This window comes from Anneissia japonica, unplaced genomic scaffold (genome assembly GCF_011630105.1).
Source record: "Anneissia japonica isolate Jap-2015-1 unplaced genomic scaffold, ASM1163010v1 scaffold3040_len1308831_cov196, whole genome shotgun sequence".
NCBI classification, from domain to species: Eukaryota; Metazoa; Echinodermata; class Crinoidea; order Comatulida; family Comatulidae; genus Anneissia; species Anneissia japonica.
Window position 1 is genome coordinate 167,097 of NW_022718257.1, and position 23,305 is coordinate 190,401.

General features: G+C 33.5%; 1 protein-coding gene across 1 annotated transcript in view; it reads right to left on the reverse strand.

The window, feature by feature from the left end:
• LOC117110463 (protein scribble homolog) overlaps positions 1 to 22,867 on the reverse strand; it is a gene marked incomplete in the record, with an annotated part of 107,104 nt that extends 84,237 nt beyond the window's left edge. The window contains 5 exon segments of the mRNA XM_033253169.1: positions 569 to 764; positions 1,746 to 1,835; positions 7,404 to 7,482; positions 20,435 to 20,552; positions 22,531 to 22,867. Coding sequence (XP_033109060.1) covers positions 569 to 764; positions 1,746 to 1,835; positions 7,404 to 7,482; positions 20,435 to 20,552; positions 22,531 to 22,692 — 645 coding nt within the window.
• Positions 22,868 to 23,305: the final 438 nt, after the last annotated feature.

Consider the following 23,305-nt stretch of genomic DNA (forward strand, 5'->3'; position numbering starts at 1 on the left):
TAATTAATTAAAAAAAATAATACAGCAGTACAAACAAGTTCCTGTCGTGGACAGCAAGTGGAAGAGGAGACTCCCATGAAGTCAAGTGTACGTTTTTCTTATTGAAAAACAGTTCCATACTTTAAATTAACGGTCTAAACTCGTGTTTGCCATTCACAAATTATCAAACAATACATTGTTTATTCCAGTAAGATGCAGCAGTCTTTCTGCACATACAAATAAACAACATGCTTTTGCTTCGTAGGTTCGCTTCGCGTAGCCTTGCTTAGATTGTTTATATCAGGCTACGAAGCCTGTGCGCAGGTTAGATTGTTTATTTCAGGCTACGATGTATCTACGAAGCCTGCGCGCAGGTAAAAGTACAATATTTCATGACTATACTGTACTAAAAAATTATATTATACAGTTCAATACTGGTGGCTTGTTTATGCTAACTTATAAATATTAATTTATGTTTATTACATAGTATAGTATATTGAAGCATTAAACCATCAGTGTTTGAAAATAAATAATGAAGAGAAAAAAAAAACCTGAGAGGAATTGAACTATCTCAGTCATAAATACTAACCTCTGGTAGTTCTGTGAGAGCGTTACAATCTAACCAAAGATCTTTTAAGTTCGGTAAAGCACCGAGCGTCTCTGGCAAGTCTTCTAGTTCATTGCTGCCTAAGTCCAGCTGCTCCAATTTGACGAGCAATGATAATGATGGTGGCAGTGTTTTCAGTAAGTTTTCTCGCAGTTCTAGTGTCACTAAATTTGATAAACTGGAGGAAAATGAAATTGTAAAATGCAATACTAATGTTATTATTCAGATTTCAAATTATAAAATAAATAAAATATTAAATTTTTTTCTGTCCAGTTCCAAATATTTGAAATTGGAAATTTTTAATGCCCCCACCCCCCCTCATGTAAGGGGTAATTTGTCCCTTATCCATCCTAATTCTCATGCATCTTCAACATTCAGCAGCATATAAGAAATGGCAAACTTTTACCTTAAAATCATTTGGTTATAGTCAGGGTTAAGCCTTTAGTAGGTGATGACAGGTCACTTGCCTTTTAGTAACATTATTGAAAGTGGCAGTAGGTTATTTTTATACCAGCAGTAAGGTAAATTCATCAAAGGTCATTTAGCAATCTGAATAAACTACTACTGAGCAGGCTTCATACTTTCAAAATGTTAACGGTTCTTTACACTATAGACAGGTATGATCATGGTCTCAAACAGCATTTGCAATTATTTATTCAGTGGGAACACCAAGGAAAACCCATACATCCAGAGACATATTTTCAGTGGGGTTCTTCGGATAGTGATTGGGTTAGCACACGAGGGGGGACAATCCCCTACTTTTTTTTCTGATGGGTGCATTCTTTAACATGCACACAAGCAATATTGCACATGCGACCAACGGCTTCAACATTTCTTCACGTGCACGTTTTTATACTTTGCATTTCAGCCCTCTATTTGAAACACAAGGAAAGCAATGGATGGAATTGAACCTGGTAACAACGGTTAACAACAGATCTTCACGGTTCAGCCCACACAGAGTGGCTACCACCCGCATACAGTAGCCAACCGAGCTATGCTGGTCAATAAACAACAAGGTAGTTTAACAGTTAAAATCATAATTTGAGGTGGGAGTTACGAGTAGGTGTTACAGGTTTCTTTTTTTTCCTTTTATATATATATATAACATTTTTATAAAGAATTTGTCAACAGCCTGGAGTTTGGTTAAAGAATTACTTACTTTCCAATGTCATTTGGCAAACTTTCAAGTCCAACATCATTCAAAGTCAGATATTTAAGGTTTCTTAGCTGTGTGAAGCCAGCCGGTAAACTGAAAGAAAATACATCAAGATTATATTTCATAATATAAAAGACAATAACTTACATTGTGATTAGTCTTCTGTAGTAAATTCTGATATGCACTCTACAACAAAAATAACTTGGGAATTTCAATTTGTTGGATTTATAGGGTATAGTGTCACAACACAATGCATCAATTCCGAGCAAACATTATCAAAAGTGGTCAATATGGCCGAATGCTTCCTACAACTATGTTACAGTCAACAAATCTCATTTTTAAACTGACAAATTTTTATACCTTAATTTTACAACGTATCTGTTTGCGGATTGTAACCTTATGAAAAATTGAAATACATAACGCAACTAAATGGTGAGCTCCGGTAGTTTCATTAAATGTATAAAAATCTAAATTTCAACCAAAAAAGGTTTTTATTAACATAAACTTTTTTATTACATTTTACTGAGATTTCAAGTGATCCTATAATACATGATACAACCACAATTAAGTGGTTTAGTTGGGCTCCACTGTGTGTTTGCGGGGTTTGGCAATACCCGAAAAGTATAGGTTCTAATATATCATTAGCTAAAAAGCTTTAGATGAACTCTGCCATATAGACCGCTTGATAGGTACATTAGTAGTTCCTCAGAAACATATTACATGTACCATGATTTAGCGACGTAGTACTCAAATATATAGGCTTGAAATGTTGTCTACCCTTACGTTCCAGACTGAAAAAAAATCCTAATTCCCAATTCTTAACTTATTTGATTTTTTTGTGTTTTATTATTAAACTGTTTGCTAAAGTTATTTGAATGTGGAATGAGTAAAACTTATGATTTAGTTTGGTGGTTGATTCGAAATTAATTTCTCAAAACGTATTTCTATCAAAAACTGCTTTAATAATAACACATCACGAATAACCTTTCACATTCCATGTTCTGTTTAAGAATCAGTAACAGGAGCAAACATTTTTACATTCCTTTACACTGAGCAATAATAGCGTTGACTGTTGGGTGCATATTATGCAGAGATCAGCTTGGCTGCATGTTCCCTGATGCAGTTACTGTAATTCCCAAGCAACAAGCCATTGTTTGTTTCTTGTTCATTATAGAATCAAAGTCATTAGGTTTGCAAATGAAATTAACATAATGTGATAGTACAATTGGATTTTATAGCAGCTCTACCATAAATACTAAAAATTGTTTATACCACATAGATTATATAGTAATTGCCTGGCATGTTGTAAGTTTCGTCAGTGAATTTCTTTTTCGAAAAATCCCCAGAAAGGCAAAATAAAAATGTATCATGAATTCAAAAAAAGTGTGTGAGGTATGTTGTAATAGAGGATGCCTTTAGGCCCTCACTCGAGATCCTATGAAAAATATATTAAAAGGATTTGTAGCTTTTATTTATTATTGATTGAAACACTGCTGGAGAAGGAAAGGGAAATAACCAGTTGTAAGTATTATAGTGTATGAATAGAACAACTTATTCAATTTATACGCTGGCAGATGTATCTTAGTCATAGCCTTGGTTAACAGATAATCTTGGGTTGGGTTGGAACTTTTAAGAGGTCATTCAACTTCTATAAATATTGTAACCTCTGTGAACTGTTCATAAAGATCTATAAAAGGGGGAAAATAGTACTGAATCCCATCTTTCCTCCCCTCCAGAAATAAAAACACAACTACGCGAGAATGTATCATTTGGAAAAATAACATTCACCATTAAAAAGTAAGATTTATTAACCAATTTAACCGTTACGACTAACATCGTTATTATTATTATTAATTATATTTAAGTACAACGTTTGCCTGGGGTGGAAACCATTTGCAGTAACTTCCCATTAATCTCAAGAACAGATTGAAATTCAATAAGAAATATTCAATTTAAAGATATATGATTTTTATAATAGAATCAGGTAGGAGTAATGCGACAGAGATGAGTCTGATGGTATTGGCTGAGAAACAACTTGACAGTGTATTCGTTGAGAACTTTGAGCAAGCAGGAAGAATGTAATTTATATCTATCTCCTTGACTCTCTTCGTGAGGCTAAGCATATTTTCAGTTGCAGGCAATTGCTCAGTGAGGCAGCAATACAGACTTGTGCAATCGATATCTATGAGATTAAACATACACGTGAACTTCAACGGGGATATCAGAAATTATGAAAAAGACATTAAAAAAATTTGTCAACTCTGCAAGAACGAGATTCGGCAATAAATGTCACCAGCTTTTATCCAAGTGACCCTCAGCAATGCTTATATATTTAAGACTGCAGATGCATTTAGAGAAAAAATCCGGAATCTATTTTTGATTTTCTTTATGGGAATTATTAATTAGAATAAAAATGAAGACATTTTATTTTGAGGCAGTGAAAGAGGAGATTTTAAAACTTCAACAGGGAACTCAATAGGTAGATTTATACCTAATCACAAAAAAAAATAAATAAATTAAAGCTAATTACCATAATAAATATTTTTTCTGAATTGGGTTTAAAAAGCTAAGAAGCATGGATCTATTAATACAAGAGAATGAGGTATCATGCCCATTGAGAGATAAGGAAAGTACCTTGGTATGACTGGAGCATTCTAAAAAATGAAAGCAACGAAGAGAAATTGATGAACTGTGGCAGAAAAAGTAGCTGACTATATCTTGACAACTGTTAGGCCCATGCATTTAGGTAACTTGGGAAATCAATTTTGCATTTGAATAATTCCAGTACAGTAAGCGTATTGTCAGGGCCCTATGTACTTCATACTACAACACTAGACAATGTATCAAACACAACACATACCCAGTTCCCTTAGGGAAATATTTAAAAAATATTAAAACTACAATTCCTAATTAATCAACATATTTAACATTACTGTAAGAGTGTATTCCAGGGACTGGGAGAGATAATTACTAGGTATTTTAAATTTAGTAATAAATTCCAAGAAAAAAAATCCCATGAACAATCTTAAACTTAATATAGTTCCTATCTAAAAGGAAGTATACTTTTAATCTTAAGACATTAACGATAAAAATATTATAAACAAACAAGCCCACTCGTTATCTCACGTCTAATTTAGCATACCAGCACTTTATCAGGAAAATAGTGCAGCTGGATGGATTGCTATAAAACGGTCTTAACTGTAGTGACATCACGATTATAGCCAGCTAAGCTTTAGTACCGTCAAAAGATCGCTTTCAACAATCTGCCCCAGGGTGTGATTCGAATGTGCAGTTTAGCTGACTTTAAAAAATACTTTCAAGAAGAAAAAAACAGAATGACTTCAAAATTGACATGCCATGTTCGGAAAAAACGCCTTTCAGTTGGCTATCCTTACAAATTGTAACATATCTGCTGGATAACTTCAGTTAAAAACTGTTGACTGCCAATGACGAGTATACTCTTCCCACAGGGTGTTGCTGGGGGTAACATTCTAGCATTTATCACTTCTTTGTTAAACATTGCAGAACCACAGACTTAATGGCTGGTAGTTCGGGGAAGGTACACCTAGACGATAACGTACAAACAACGGATGTATGTTTGTTGTTATCTTTCCGGCAGTATACTTGATTACATGAGTGGGGCACCCTCTGAACACATACCAATCCATGCAAAAAGTGGAAGAGAAAATTTGCACTTGGCAGAGACAGTAAAAAATGCTGTCGAGATGCCGGCGACAAGTTTACTCGTCCCCAAATATTTTCCCATTAATTTGATGATATATGACTAGATAGAATTTTTAAAAATTATGTTTGTATGTTTGTTCTGGCACACGGGAAGGAACACCCCCCCCCCCATCCCAAAAAAGTTCTGGCAGTCAACGTGTTATGAGATCTATCTCAAGTCTAAGTCTATACCCCATTAGCCCAATTTTGTTTTTAAGAGGAAAGGAGAAGTCTGGTTGGGCTTATGACATGATAACTACAGCATTATTATAGTAGCTAAAGTCACCCAGGTGTAATAATTATCACACCTTTTTTTGATAATTTCAGGTTTTTTATATTAAGCAATGATCATAATGCCTATTTCGCACAGTATTTCTATACTTCAAGCACGTCTAGACTACCAAAGTTTATTTGACAAAAACATGTGTTATGCCTAAATAAGGTCATGCAGCCCTCAAAATTAAGAAAAAATTATGTCGGCAAAAAAATGATGAAAATCGCCAGTGCTATAAAATTTACGACGGTTATAACATTGGCAGTTTTTAGTTTCAGCCTACAGCCCTGAAATCAACCCATGCTGACCTGTTGTAGCAGTGATGGATGTTTTCAAGTCACCCAATTAAGCTAGAAAACCTAGCCTACATACTAAATTTCAACCACAACTAATTATTGATAAAATGTTGAACAATGTTTATTTTATGATGACAAATAAAATGAAACTACAAATCGAACAAACAGTTAATAGCTAATAGTAATAAACAACGATTTTCCAGACGAAATAACGCTATAATCATCGCTGTCTGTTACAACACCCTGTGAATGAACTGTCACGAAGGTTATGAAGCGACGTACAGCCAGTTCAGTCCCAAAAGCGTTGCCATAGAGATTATCTAATTATTAAAACGACACACCGGTAGGCCTAAACGTTAATGTTGATAAATTGAAAGTTGCGCCTTAATATTGTTCATAAAGTGTATTATCGCCTTGCCTAATCCTTAAAAATTGATTGCAATCAACATGAAATGAAGACGGAACCCATAGCAAGTTTCTATGACGGCTGACTCTTTTTCAGTAGACGTTTAATTCGGATTTGGATGTTGTAGATTCATCAGTGTAAGTTAAATGATAGCTTCACTCATTCCTCAAAAACGTGTTGCTAATTACGGAGGAAATTTGTAGAGAATGACATTAAAATTTTTTAGATTTGACTGTAAAACAAAAACACAAGTGTTTCCTATTTGTTTTATAAATCTGTTTAATTAAAAATTAACCTGTTTACACTGAGCTTGTTTCTGTCTGCAAGCTGTCACGCACTACGAAATTTTGGGCGATCTGACATCATCATAGCCAAGCACATGCTTAACCAATTAGCGGGCAGAGTTTAGGAGGCACGACCTAATGTTTACACAAAGAATGTGTTGTTTAGAAAAATAAATCAGACCGAAAATGCAGGTAAAAACAATATAAAAGCATGACACATACAATCCAGTTTGATTTTATTCACATTTTACTCATAACACAACATAAAAGACATTAAAATAACTTGATTTCATTAAAGATAAAAGTACCAGCGTAGGCCTGGGTTAGCTTGGGCCAGGCCTAAAATCTTCACGTCAGCGATTTTTTCATCGACGTTGGACGGCTGCACGTCGCCATTTATGTCGGTATTGCCGAATGGCGACAGTAATTTTGAGGGCTGGTCATGACATTACATCATGGACATATATAGGCACATCATGACTACATATGGGCATATAGCAGTTTTATGTCAAACCTGGGCAGAGCTTTAGTAATCATTTTTTTGTATGCTAAAATGATGTTTTACAACAACTTAATTCAATTGAGTACTATATAAGTGCACTTCTCAAATTTGAATAACAAACGATTTCAACAAGGTTAAGTATCTGGTTTGATTGACAGATAACAAAAGATACATACCACGAAATGGGATTCCCACTGAGGTCTACAGCCACCAGCGCTTTACAGAAACGGATGTTGTCCGGAATCTCAAAAATATCTAGGAGGGAAAAAATGAATCATGATTATTGTGATTATAGGAAATATTAAACAAACCTGTTTCGATCATCATCACATATTAATGTTGATGAAATGGTATTGGTAAATAACAAAAGTGAAAGAGAAACCAGATTAGGAAATCTCCTGGATTCATAACTCAGCCCCTGTCATGAATGCAATATCCCATAAATAGTTTCAGATAACTCTATTGACATTGCAGGGACTATGGTATAATTATGTCCTCAACTTTTAATTGAAGTTTCATACAATTAATACAAAATAACCATAATTTCAAGTTGACCATTATTTGTATTAATGAAAACAAAGTATTTTATCAATCAAAGAAGTAAGATTTAATTAAGCATTACTACAGGTCTCCCTCTAATTAAAGACTCCCCCTATCCAAACAGACCACTTTTCTAATCAAAGAAGTAAGATTTAATTAAGCAATACTACAGGTGTCCTTCTAATTAAAGACTCCCCCTATCCAAACAGACCACTTTTCTATGGTCCCAAAGACCATGGAAACCCCATCCCAAAAATGGTCTTTAATTGGATAGAAAATTGTACATCAATTGACTGATACAAAAATGGCTTCCTTTATTGAGAGATTCATATAGTAATTCTGAAAACAGCCTTAAAATCAATGTCAATAATAACAAGTTTGCCATGACATGAATAATGGACTAAAGCAATGATGATGACTAACATAGAAAGTACACTAAAACTTCATAAACCACAGCTTATGCCCACACATTGGGACAATCCATTCAGGAATCTGTGTTTTAGGCCCATGGATTACAAATTCAATTCAAAGAAAACATGTTTATACTTAAAATACCTCTATAAGTACATTCTGCTAAGTAGATTTAAGCCATTAATTTACCATGCAACTAAATTTTTCCATTCTAATTCAAAAAGTATGTATTTATGCTAGCTTTACACTTACAGTTAAGGCATATTATATTACACATAATGCCTATTATAATGCCTTTCTAATTATGTACAGTATTGTTATCATGAATCTATTATTACTGCATGCAATGAAAGTGTACAATATTTATTAATTATATAAATATCAGCCAATTTTACGAAATTAGCTGCTTAAATCGTGAGTCTTAATTGGTCATCTTAAGGTCCCAAATGATTAACATTGGAAATGCACGCGTTGATTTACACCGTACTCATATAAACTGTTTTTTTGTTCATAACAATGCATCCCACACACAATATTGGATAAATTAATCAACCATTTATTCAAAAAAATATAGTGCTTAGAAAAAGTCTATGCCATTTTTGCCTTACAATTGACGAAGCATAATGTTAAATTATTCAATGGAGCAAAACATAATCATTTTTTATGACAATGACATTTAAATATCAAATGTTATGTGAACTTATGTCAGAGAGGGCAAATGGTAAAAATATATTTTGAAATCTACAAGTGGTATAGAAATACTGTATGACTATAGACAGACAAGTTCAGTATTAGAATTTGAAATCAGATCTTATTTATATGTGGAAAATGCCACAATGACAATCATTAACTGACTAGTTAACATTACTAGGTTACATTTTTTCACAGTAAATGTTGCTAATTCTAGAGCTAGGTTAAAAAGCGATTAACCTGGTGTACTAATCCTGGATTAGTATGATGACTAATTTGCACAAATCAAGCAGTGATTTTGATGACACCGACTATAAACATCCACGTGCAGTTTATAGAAGCAGAGTAGGTGTAAAATGACGGAAGATCAAGAAACCACAAAGTGAGGGGGTGAGATACTGCTGACACCAGAAATAATTGAAAATGTATGACAAATACATGGATATAGCCTTGATGATTTGCAATGACAGACTTCTATGTTAACAGGATCACTGTCATTTCCTTTACTTCCTACAGTATCTAGCAAATCAACTATTAAAAGATATTACAGCAATGAATTAAAAAACAATGCTGAGGAAAAGAATTCATAGTACATAGTAAAAAAAATACATAAATTATTTGCTCAATAATAATTATGTATAGACGGCTAGGCTATATTTATTATTATTATTTGTAATATTAGCGTAACAACTTTGTAAGTCCCCTATTTAATTACAAACTGTTTAAAGTTTTATACAACAAAATAAAATACCTAAGTCTCAATAAAAAAATTACTAGTTTATTACCCTTATGCGCATGTCTTCTATAGTACTGGAAAAAAAAATACTTTAAAAAAAATTTTTCTCTTTTTTTTCATATTTTTTTAAAATTAAATAGTTAGTAGATATTGTTTGTATTATCTCAATTATGTTTTACTTTTTTTTTTCTTCAAAATGTATTATTAATGCACCAGCAAACAACCCAAGGGTGATATTTGGCTTTGGCAAAATTTTAAAAAATTGAAAAAAGCCTCCCTCACTCATCAATTTTCCAGCCTAGGCTATACTGTAGGTTGATAAACTAATATTTTTTATAGGGCCTAACAGGAAAATGCAGTACAGACAAAAATGTTGTAATTTATTAAGACAGTTGATATTTAGTTTTCACTATGTTTATTATAAATTTCTATTATCGTCATCATCATTATACAAATTTGTAGATCATATTATCATTAGTAAATATTAGTATATATTATTATCACACTTACTGTAGCATATTTTATTATTATTTGATACTACACCATCTGTGATAAGCTAAAAATTAAAAAATAAAATAAAATATTAAATTTCTTAATTTGTATAATAATATACTGTACATTTAACTTACGATTGAAAATTAGAATTAAAAAAAAATCTTTACCATTTAAAAGACATTTAAATATTACATTTTCTCTTTTGCATTAGACCTTTAAATTGGGTAGTAATCAATTTATGACTTTTTGACCCCTCTTGAAATAAATCCTGTATTACGATAAACAGTTAGCCCAGATATCATAACTTCTGATTCTTATGAGTGCTTATTAGTTTTGTATTTTGTTGTTATAAGTCATTTTTTTTTACTAAAACATCTATAAATAATCAAACTGAATCATCTGGGAGTCATTTAAATTAATACCATACCTTATTTGTTTATTTTTATAACAATCCATTTTAATTAAATTTTGGTGTCTTTAAATATATTTTACAATGCTTTAAAGACTATTTATCATTAGTATGCTCTACATACTGTAAGCCAACCGTTATTACTAAAATGTAGCATTGGCTCTGATAAAAAAAAAATGTGACTCTCCTACTAAAGAACTGTAGTTCAAACTTAAAATACTACATGAGTGAGATTATAGGGTTGTTTGGTATGAAAAAAGGAGAAATAATATAACAGATTTAGAACTAAATGGGGAGTGCACCCATCAATTTCTAATAACTTCATTGGTCAATTTCCAGTTTAGTCTTGCATGAATAATGATCGTGTTTCTTGACAAAAACCAGTATTGTGAAGCACCATTAAGTTTGGAAATTATGTGGTACACCTTTGCACTCATTAAATATAAAATGTTTATGAGCAAATAGTTGTTATCAAATATTTATGTGCAAATGAGTAAAGATTATATTGTGAACGTGCCAAAACATGTCTAATCATAACTGGATTCTAACCCATCATGGTTAGTTAAGCTAAAAACAATAATATGTTAAACTAATTAAAAATATTCATAACTATCTTGACATTCCTTTTAGCTCTCTCTGAAAAAAAAAATTACTGAAGAAGAATAAATAATGTATAAAGGGAATATATAAACATTTAAAAATTTATAGAATTCATTATATTACTTCTCCCGTTGACAAATCAATGCTATACTGTATTGTATGAATTACAAAGGAAGCTTCTTTAGCCAAGAGTACCTAGACCTTATACTGTCCAATAACTTAATTTGTTGGCAAAGTTCAAGTTTGATTGATATTAATCTAGAAGCAAGCTACCACAGTCAAATCAATGATATTCATCAATAATTTCTAGTAACATAACCAGTCAAGAATACTTCAGAACCAGGTCAATCTGGAATCATCTCCTTAAGTTTCTCATAATTACATATGCCCGTAATGCGATTCATTTGATGATTTTCTTACAACACTGCCCTCAAGGCAATGCAGTCACATGTACGATATATTACAATATCATATTAAATATTACAGACAGGTAACATGGTATCCGATAACTAAAATATTGACTGAAGTATTTTACTAATATTCAATAGCAAACGTCATCGTGGAATATAGACTGAAATACTATGCAAGTTGAATTTGATTGAAATACAGTAGATTGATTGTTGTTGTGGCAATGTTAAGATGACTTGATGTATTGGTGTTTGGAGGCATGTATCTAAAGGCATGCTTCAAGACACAGAGGATGATGATCGATCACAGAACACAAATAACATGACACTCAGAACTGTGTGACACACTATTCCCCTCCAAGTATTTAAACTGACAAGAGATCTAGCAGAAAAGGGTCTCTTCACATAGAGAATTATACAGTATCTTCTACTATCAATACAAAAGCATACCTGGGAAAGGGACATGCATCTGGGAAAGGGAAATGCACCTGGCAAAGGGACATGCACCTGGCAAAGGGACATGCACCTGGCAAAATGCCATTTTGTTTACAATCATGCCTTCAAAAATCTGATACAATTCTGTAGCAATAAATAGATTTAGAAAAATATATCTACTATTTCAGAACTAAGAATCTTTAATTTATTTAAAACTTTATTCTTATCTCAATATTTTTACCTCAAAACAAAAAATAAACATTACAAGGTTACAACAAGCAGAAAAATGAATGGACCACCTATCCCAATGGTCAACTTTGGTAGTACAAATCACCATTCAAATATAAGTTTAAAAAGACTTGTTTAAACTACCACAGTTCCTCGGGTATAAGCAGGGTTCGAAATAGCGCTGGTCCGCCGGCCAATGGCTAGTAAAATGCATGGCGGACCTGTTAATTATCCCAATAAAAAGCCCGCATGACCAGTTAAAATTTCAATGAAAGTCTGACGAAATACCTACAGTTTTACTCATTCACCTCTTAACGATGTCTTTACAAAATATTTCACACAGATAATGTCAACAAGATCGCTATTAGGCGAACAGATGAACATCACGCAGTAGCTAGGCCATGGAGGAATCCATGGATAGACGTACAGAGGGAAATCACCTTCTCCGCATGTTACAGCGACAAGGAGAAGTTGATTTCCGTCAGTGTGGGCACCGTGAAGTTAAAACATCCATGTCATGTATCCATCCCACAATGCAACGTGGGACAAAAATTAATAAACAACAATTAAACAAATAAATCTGTTTAATTAAAAATTCAGCAAGCTGTAACGCACTATGAAACTTTGGGCGATCTGACGTCACGACAGCCAAGTACATGGGATTTTTGCCCAGCCACATGACCCCACAAAAAAAATTAACCAATTAGCGGGCAGAGTTTAGGAGGCACGACCTGATATGTGTTGCGTTTACAGTTTAGAAAAAAATGTCAGACCGAAAATGCACGTAAAAACAATATAAAAGCATTCATTTTATTGGTAGAGTAATTTAATTTGCTGTGCACTACAGCTAAACAACAGGTACTGTATGTATTATATGTTAAATAATAAAACTTTTCGTAGTCTAGTCATACCGAATTCACTGACTGGGCTATGCTAAGCCTATATTAGTGTCTAGGCCCGGCCCTAACTGGCCTACCTTATTCGGAAAGGATTCAATAGAAATGTTTCACAAACCGATCTTTCCGGAAAACCGAACATCGTATTGTGCGCACTGTACATACAAATAGATTCCTGTATTTATATTTCGCGGCATAATTTCATACAGAGACAACAGAGAGAACAGATTTTTTTTGTATCTGTCAGTGTTACTTTCATCGGTGATGGCCAGCATGATTAGCATGTCACAAATATGGTATTTGGGCCTTTCGAAGTTGGCAAGATAGTGGCTAGTGAAAGGGATTGAGGACCAGTAAAAATATTAATTTACTGGTCCACTTGGCTAGTTAAAAAAAACCTTAAGGGAAACCCCTGATAAGCCTACCTCTTTACGTCCAACTTTACATCAGCCCCTAATAATATTCAATACATTGAATTAGGCATGCAGTTGAGAAAAATTGTCTTTTGATTAAAAGCGGATTCCCGGGGTAGGCTTAAACCAGAGGAACTACGCTTGTAGGCCTAATGTCCACAACGATGAAGTCGATGAGTGGTCAGCTCTGTAAATTGACCTGTTATTGATCTGGTCACTTAGGTTGTAATTGAAATTCACTATCATCATTGTTCAATGATCAACCATTGATTATTTAATTAGGTCAGGCACCGGATGTCTTTTCAAGTATGAACAACAACGTCCACACTGATATAATCATAATGTATAAGAGATAGCATTTTAATGCAAAACTAATATCAACAAATCACTATGGAATTGGTCAGACTCAAAAACTCAACTTCTTGTGTACGTCTTTTTTATTTATGCTTTTTTGAAGTGTGTAAAGACTATATAGTGCTACTGATTGTGGGACACATTTAAAGCTTGTGAATTAATAGAACATTACAAAGGGAAAAATAAATAAAAACACTTGATGGGAGTCCCCTCTTCCACTCGCTGTCCACGACAGGAACTTGTACTGCTGTATTATTTTCTTTAATTAATTAGCCTAGGCCTAGCTTATTTTTTACTTACAATTATTTTACCTCATTTAAAATGTCAAAAAACAATGTCCTCAATGACAATACACACATGTGAAAAGATTGTTCATCAAATAATATTATTTTGTAGTCTTGATTTAGTAAGATAAATAATAAATATAAAGGAGAATTAACGTCCGTTGGTTGTAAAATTACTGAATTTCACATGGAAAACCCAATGGAAAATAAAACTTAGCCAGCATTAGACGTCAGAGTGCGTGCCAATCAGAACACAGTAAAGTGTGTTAAAGGTTAACCTCGTGGCAAATGTTGAAAAGCTGTAAGCAACAGTGAGTAAAAAACGGAGTAAATGCGGTCTAGCATGACTAGCCTTAATTCGGCAAGGTAGTGATTTCTATACTTCCATTTAGTATTGGATCGCTTTGCAGGTTGTTCTGCTTCATATTACGGTAAACAATAAACAACGTGATCTGTAGAAATCGTAATAATTTGTACATGATTTGTCATCAGTATTATCTAAACGAAGAAAATTCCTACTACCAGAAGAATAATAGATTAAAATTCTCCGAATTGGAAAGTTTACCAGTATAACTACTGTCTGCTCTCCTCCTCTATAGGGGAAAATGTAGGCCGTACGTAAGCCGTATGTAAGCCTAAATGACATCGAAATTTGAACATACTGAATGCCCACTAGGTTACCCACCCAGCTAGCGAACTAAACACAGTTTTAAAACATGATCGATTTAATAATAAGGTAGGATATAACAAAAAAATAAAGTTCTAACATTGTTTATTTAGTAAATTGCAACATTGCTTACGTGTTGAAAGCTGGTAAACTATATTTCAATATTGTTTACGCATTGTTTATCAGCCCGACGATCGAGCCTACGATCATTACAAAGCATTAAAATAACAATGACCTTCGTAGTGGTTCGTAGCTACGTTCAAAACGTACCTACGAGCAGATTACGAAAAGGTTACGCGCAGATATGAAGCGGTAATTTGTGTCTGTACTGTACCATCAATTAACATCACTAAGACAAGTACTAGTGAACAAACAACAATATTGTAGTTTTGTAAAATAAATTAATCATATTCCTCTGGATATTATATTGTATTAATTTGGATTTTAAAAAAATCTCTATCCTATGTTCTTATTCTTGTTGGATACTTTTATTTGTATTATTTATTTTAAAAATCCTATTTAAAAAATATAAAAAGACCTACTTTAGATAAAAAGAAATTTTAACATACGTAATGGAAAGAACCTTCAAAATACAAAAATATTCTTGAATAAACACTATATTTATGGTAATATTTCTGCCATTACATGCAACCTAATAATCTATTTATAGTAACTACAGTAGTGACATATAAATTCAGTTCTTTTTTTTTTTATTTTATCCTATTTTCAACTATTTATAGTCTTTAGATCTGATTGGTTGACTACAGGTCACATGAGATCATAATAATGGTTTATTCCATGGTAAAAGGCACATGCTACTTTTGACATCACATAAATTTTTGTTCCATTAGCCAATTTTTTTTTGCATTTGTTGTAGTTTTACACTGTAGTTCGTAAACTTCAGCACTGTGAGAGGTAAAAATGTGTAGGTTGGTCACACGCCATCTTTGACATTTTGACCTTCTAAGCAAAGTAGTCTATAAAACATGTTCCTGCTATTAAAAAGATAAAAATATAGATATTTAAATAAATGATGTACTGTAGAACAAATAATGAATGTTTCTCATTCATAGATTGTAATGTATCAAAATATTTTTATAAAATAAAGTCTTCAACGTACACTTTGAAAAATTAACTTTAATTTATATAGTTTTCATAGTAAACAGCAGCATTGTTGGATGAAATTAAGAGCATAATGGCAAATTAAACAATAACAATCAAACATTATATTGAATGGTTACCATGGATACAAGTTATTATAGTAAAGTGGATTAGTTTGACAGGCTTGTTTATATTTTGGTTTAAATAAACAATATACTGTAATAGGATTGTTCAATTACAGTACAGATAGAAATTATCGCTTCGTATCTGCGCGTAACCTCTAGTAATCTGCTCGTAGGTACATTCTGAACGTAGCTACGAACCACTACGAAGGTCATTGTTATTTTAATTAGCTTTGCAATGATTGTAGGCTGGATTGTCGGGCTGATGAATAATGCGGAAAACAATATTGAAATATAGTTTACCAGCTTTCAACATGAGCAATGTTGCAATTTACTAAAACCATGTTAGAACTTTATTGTTTTGTTATTTCCTACCTTATTATTAGTTCGCTAGCTAGGTAACCTAGTGGGCCTTCAGTATGTTCGAATTTTGATGTCATTTAGGCCTACGGCCTACATTTTCCCCCATAGAGGAGAAGAGCCGACAGTAATTATACTGGTTAACTTTCCAATTCGGAGAATTTTGATCTGATATTATTGTTCTGGTAGTAGGAATTTTCTTCTTTTAAATAACAATACTGATGACAAATCATGTACAAATTATTACGATTTCTACATAAAGATCACGTTTATTTTTTACCGTAATTTGAGCGAACCGTTTACCGTAAAAAAAGCGAACTAATACTAATGGAACTACAGAAATCACTACCTTGCCAAATTAAGGCTAGTCATACTAGACCCATTTTCTTCATGTTTTACTCACTGTCGCTCACAGCTTTTTAACATTGCCATAAGGTTAACCTTTAACACACTTTTCTATGTTCTGATTGGCGCGCACTCTGTCCGATGCTGGATTTTCGGGGTTGACAAGATGAACTGGCATTTCGCCAAGTTTTATATTCCATTGGGTTTTCCATTTGACATTCGGTAATTTTACAACCAACGGACATTAACTCTCCTTTATATTTATCTTACTAAATCAAGACTACAAAATATTATTTGATGAACAATCTTTTCACATTTGTGCATTGTCATTGAGGACATCATTTTTTGACAGTTAAAAGAGGTAAAATAATTGTAAATGAAAAATAGGCTAGACCTAGGATAGGCCAATTAATTAAAAAAATAATACAGCATTCCAAACAAGTTCCTGTCGTGGACAGCGAGTGGAAGAGGAGACTCCCATGAAGTCAAGTGTACATTTTTCTTATTGAAAAACAGCTCCATACTAATTAACGGTCTGAACTTGTGCTTGTCATTCACAAATTATCAAGCAACACGTTGTTTATTCCAGCAGTCTTTCTGCATACAAATAAACAACATGCTTTTACTTGGTAGGTTTGCTTCTCGTAGCCTTGTTTAGATTGTTTATATCAGGCTACAATGTATCTACAAAGCCTACGCGCAGGTAAAATTGCAATAGTTTGTGGCGGTACTGTAAGATCACATTAGATGCAAATAAATTGTTCAAAATTATCATACAGTCAACTCTCCCAATACCGAAGACCCTTCGGACTGTCCACTTTGAGCGGTTTTCCGGACGGACCGGTTTAGAGGACGTCATGTTTACCTACCTTGGTACCCCAACCTTGAGTCGATAATAAGCCTAGGCCTAGCAAGGTACAGCAGATAGGTACACCACACTGCATCATGTACTGTGTAGGCCTACTGACCTGAGAATGTCATTTAAAATTCATGTTTTACTTTATTTTTACATTATTTTATGTTGTACTGTTTTACATACCTATCTTTTTTGTGTCAAAGTCTATTATCAGTAAAAATTTACACAAATCAACTTCATGTGTATCGTAATTTATAATAAGTGTCAGTGTTATTTTTTGTTCGATCGTCATAATCTGCTTCGCTTCAACGTGGTTGCACGCTTGATTGGCTTTTGATGCCGCTGCTGGCATAACCTTGGTGGGTCACTGAAGGCTAAAAATAAGTGCTAACTTATGCAGCGCCCCCTAAACTGCGTCAGCCAATAGAAAACAGTCAGAGGTGACAGTCAAAGTGTCGTGCGCAATTGTTTTTATGAAATCGATAGCCTTATGTTGGGACCGCTTGGTTTAACTTAGCGTGAGAATGAATGCAAAATGTGAGAAAAGGATACATTCCTTAATAAAGAAAACACACTCATGAACTTTTTTTTATCAGTTTATTAAACAAATGAAATCTAGGCTTATTGCAATTAATTAATTAATGCGCTATCGGTGTGTCACACGATCAACACTAACGATCGTAAACGTGGTGTTGTTCTGTGATTGATAGCTGTTATTTGGAGTCAGTCGATGTGTCTCCGATGATTTATTTAACATATTTCGTCAATAAATCATCTTTTTAAACTGGCCGTCCGGTTTTCAGAAGGTAATTTTATTGTTCCTGACTTAAGAATTTGGCCGGAATTCGGAATTGGGAGATCCGGTTTTCAGAAAGCATTTTAATACAGTAAGAATAGGAATGATTTTTTGCGTGAAATCCGGTTTTCTGGGTGGTCGGTATTGGGAGAGTTGACTGTATATATTTATTGTTGAAAAGGGTGTTTGAGTGGCATATATTCGAGGGAGATGTGTATTTTTTTGGTGTATAATGAATATGTATACTCAAATAAACGCCCCCTAATTTGACTGTTAATGTGGAATTAAAACACATAAATACCAAAATGTGTTATTGTGTATCATTCATAAGATGTATTGACCCTAACCAGGTTTAGAATAAATGTAATTTTACTGGAGTAAAACATTAATGGAATGTGTTGAGAATGATTACTTCCATTAGTTCTGTTTACAGTCATTTAGAGGAGGGTGTTTATTCAAGGAAAAAATAAACGCCCGGGGCGTCTATTTGAGGAAGGTGTTTATTCCTAGTACGCTCTAGAGGAATGCATTTATTTGAGGGGTCACTTATTCGAATCGGGGCGTTTATTCGAATAAATACAGTAGATACTACTGTAACTCTTTCAACTAAGATTTTCCATTGATCACTCCATCTTTTTTTTTACAGCAAATTCACCAGGAGCCACAATCTTTTATAATTATTAGTTTATCATCCTACCTACAGTGGCTTGAAAACTGAAGGGAGAGAGAGGATTTTCTTTATATTTTCCTATAGCCAAAATATCACAATTGGGTTGTTTGCTGGTGCACTGATATTTTTAAAGGAAAAAAAAATAATTTAAAAAGTTTTTTTAAGTGTGGGCAGGGATGATAAACAATCCTAATCCATTGAATTGTATATTGTTTTTGTACAGTAATTGTAAACACTTTATTAGAAATGGCATCACTACAAATGCATTTACTCCATGTGCATGAATTAAATGTCATTAATCATAACCAAAATTAAATAATACCATTGCAACTATTAAAACACAAATATAAAGTTATCATTATTCAGTGATTTTATATTTGTACTTCCTGCAGCCAAATGTACAGAGCAAACACATAGTAGAATTGTACATGCAAAGTGTTTGTACTGTACATATTAAATATCTAAACAGATTCAAATAATATTCAGGCTGTACAACTGTCTTTTAATTTGAATTCATCCATAATTCTTGTGAAAATATAATTGCTTTGATGTTTTTTCACCTATAAGTGGGAACAAACTGTTCCAGTTTGACGATTGAAATAAATCAAACAAATAAATGAAAATAATTCTTAATTTCTACCAACATCTTGCACATCCTTAACTATTAACAGTTATTATTGTAATCTCAGGGATATTAAAAAAAAAATATTATGCTTGTGTTCAAAATTTTAAATGAAGTTAATCCATATTAATTTGTTACGTATTACGAACGTAAATTTAAAGAAATTGTAATAAAACATTCTAATATCAGTAATTCTATTGGTAAACATCACATTGAGTGGAGAGTTTTTTGGAATGGGCTTACCGGTCCACCCAATAATATTAAAATACTACAAGTAACAGGCCTGCAGTTAGTGCTCTGACCTAATGGTTAGTGCGAATCTAAACTATACGACGTGGATCCACAGAAAACATTACCTAATTTTAACAGTAAAACATCATTGGATAAAATTTACATTGACAGATTTAATGGGTATTTAAAGACAATGAAATTATGTGTCAATCAAGTTTAACTACCTTATAAAGACTAGCTGTGCATGTGAAATGATACTGTACAACCTCTAATAAATTATACTTTCTATTTTTTGCTGCCTCCTTTTAATTATGAAAGAAAAACCCACACATGAACGTTAAAATGTCAATAAGTTTAAATTTATATTTTTTCAAATAATTTAGAATTGAAAAAGGGAAGCATATTTCATAATATTTCTCAATAGGTGGACTTAAGATAAGTAGGCTTACAGTGTATATCAACATTATTACTTATGACAATACCAAAAATGATGATATTAATGCTTAAAATTAAACATTAATGTTGGATGCGATGCTTACCATTCCTACTAATGTCCAATTCAAGAAGGTTCATAAAGTTTCCAATTTCTGGAGGTAATCTTTCCAATTCATTGTCACTCAATCCTATCTTTCGTAAATTCAACAACCTAAAAAATTGCTGTAAGAGAAGAAATATCATTAATATAAAATGAAACTACTGCAGAATAAATGAAGTTAAATATGTGGGCAATTCCACGGTAACGCATACTACATTTGTGCGCATTAATTTACACTCCTCAAGGTCTAGCTCTTAAATTCAATTTATCAGAATTATAATTTTTTTGTGTTTTTATATTTTAACATCCAAGGCTGATACAACATGGTATTACAAAAATATAAATGGTATTACTCATGCTATACAGTAAAATATATACTGTATATCTCTCGGTAACTCATGCTACACATACATATTATTCAGTGCACACTCTCGCATTGAAAAGATACATGAAGGGAGATATTCATGAATATATGTTTGTTACTTCTGAAAGACCATATTCCATAGATAAAAAATATCCAAATTGGTAAAATTATTAAAAATATATAGGCCTACTACTAAAGAATAAAATTGATTTTACTGAAAGAAAGCAATATTATTTATTTTATACACCCAAAGAAAGTTTATAACCTGATCAGTGCAGATCCAGAGATGCCCGATGAGGGAAAGATATATTTCCAATACAGATCTTACTTTATAGGGCATACGGCGCTAATGCACTTTCGCACCTAACTTTGAATTCTTAATTTTTTTACCTGAATTTTTTTTCTCACAGTCACAACACATAATTATAAAACATTTTTACATGACTGAACCACTCATAAAGTACATTTTTTCAACAAAAAGATACCTTTATAAATATAGGTTGATACAGGGTTTCCGCGCTTGCTAGCACGACGAGCTGTACTGTTTTGCAATCAAGTAAGAAATTGCCAGAATGTCCGAGTCAATTCTTAAATTTTGAAACTATTAAAGGCCAGTCTTATAATTTTAATTGGAATTTTCCCATGAAACATCCGACATCAAAATGTGGCATCATGCAGTACCATCTTTTTGAACCTTCTTGTCGTAATCGAGGTTAATCGAACCGTCATTGGCTTTAATAGTTGTTTTTCTGGATTTAGGCCTAGGCCCTATTTTTTTTATCTGTGTACGCATTTGGATCATTACTAATTTTTGAAGTAATTATTGTACGTGTGAATTTCATGTGAACAGACGGTCAAACAACAGCACCATACAATATAAAGAATGACATACAATACGGCAAATAGATAAGTTTTCATAAACGTTTGATCAAAAAACTTCACGCTGCAAACTCAGACATTCTGGCAATTTCTTACTGATTGCAAAATGGCAGCTGCTCGTCGTGCTAGCAAACACAGATTCCCTGTACTTATTTGTGGGCTTATTTGTTGAAAAAGGTACTTTGTGAGTGGTTAAATCATGTGAACATGTTTGTTAATTATATGTTGTGACTGTGAAAAGAACATTGAGGAAAAAACTTTAAGAATTAAAAGTTCTGGCAATTTCTTAATGATTGCAAAATGGCAGCCAATCGTCGTGCTAGCGAACACAGATTCGCTGTACTTATTTGTTGAAAAAGTTACTTTGTGAGTGGTTAAATCAGGTGAAAATGTTTGTTAATTATATGTTGTGACTGTGAGAAGAACACTGAGGTAAAAAAATTAAGAATTAAAAGTTAGGTGCGAAAGTGCATTAGCGCCAATGCCACTTTACAGTCCGAGACAGGCCTACGCTAGCCCTCCTAATAGTTAAAAAAATGCAATCATGGATGGGTCTAGTCTAAGGCCCTAGGCCTAGCTAATAAGAGAGGGACTTCCTAGCCTAGACAGTCCTAGAAAAGGTAGCTAGGCTTAGACCTAGGCGATCCCGACTAGGCCCAGGACCTAGCTAGTCTTAGGTCTAGGCAGGCTAGGCCTAGCATAGGCGTAGGCCTAGGACCTAGCTAGGTCCAGGCTAGGCCTAGGCCTAGAGTAAAAAAACCCAAAACAAACAGTGCTTTCCGTCATTAAAAAGAACAGTTTCGTTACAATGGGACATTAACAATGTATACCCCATGGTAACTGCACATCTACCTTACCTTTGGGAGATCCCTAATCTGATTTGCATCGAGTAATAATTCCTCCAAAGTTCGTCCATAGCGAAATATATCATCGGGGACCGCAGTCAGGCTGCAGTGGCGCTTGTCAATGTATTCGACATGACGATTGCACGCCCTGAAAAGTGGTATACAACGAAACATGGTACTAAACTAACTGAATAAGAATATAAATCCTTGATATGCCAACATGGGCTATATCCAGTTATTAAAACAACGGTATTCACCACAAAAAAGGATTAGTTTAGCAAATATAATGCCGACACAAACTATGATCACTTCTGCAACCCAAACAACATGTCCGCCCAAATGACGTCACACCGGGAGTCTGTTTATAACCACCGTAGAGGGCTTTAAACTTTTGCTGTGTTTTATTTTGTACTCACCCACACCGACGACCGACGCTCCAAAGTTTATTGTTTTTATTGTGACGAATATGAATGGTTGTGCATTCAATTGTGCACAATGGTTCAATCGAATAAGGTTAAGACTTTTCCTTCGTTTTCGCTTGTGCCAATCTCAGGAGAATGCTCTCCTCCCTGACCTTCTTACACGTCCACCACATTCTTTCATTTAAATAATATTAAATTGGATCCTAAATTGGCATTCGGGGAGAGTCCCCCCACACCACCGTCGGGGAGAAAAAAAACCAAGCCTCAATAAGAGACTTGGTATGTAAATCATTGTTGAATGTGAAGGAAATAAAAAATAAATATATTGCCACTCACAGGGGCGGATCCAGAAGTTTTGGTTAGGC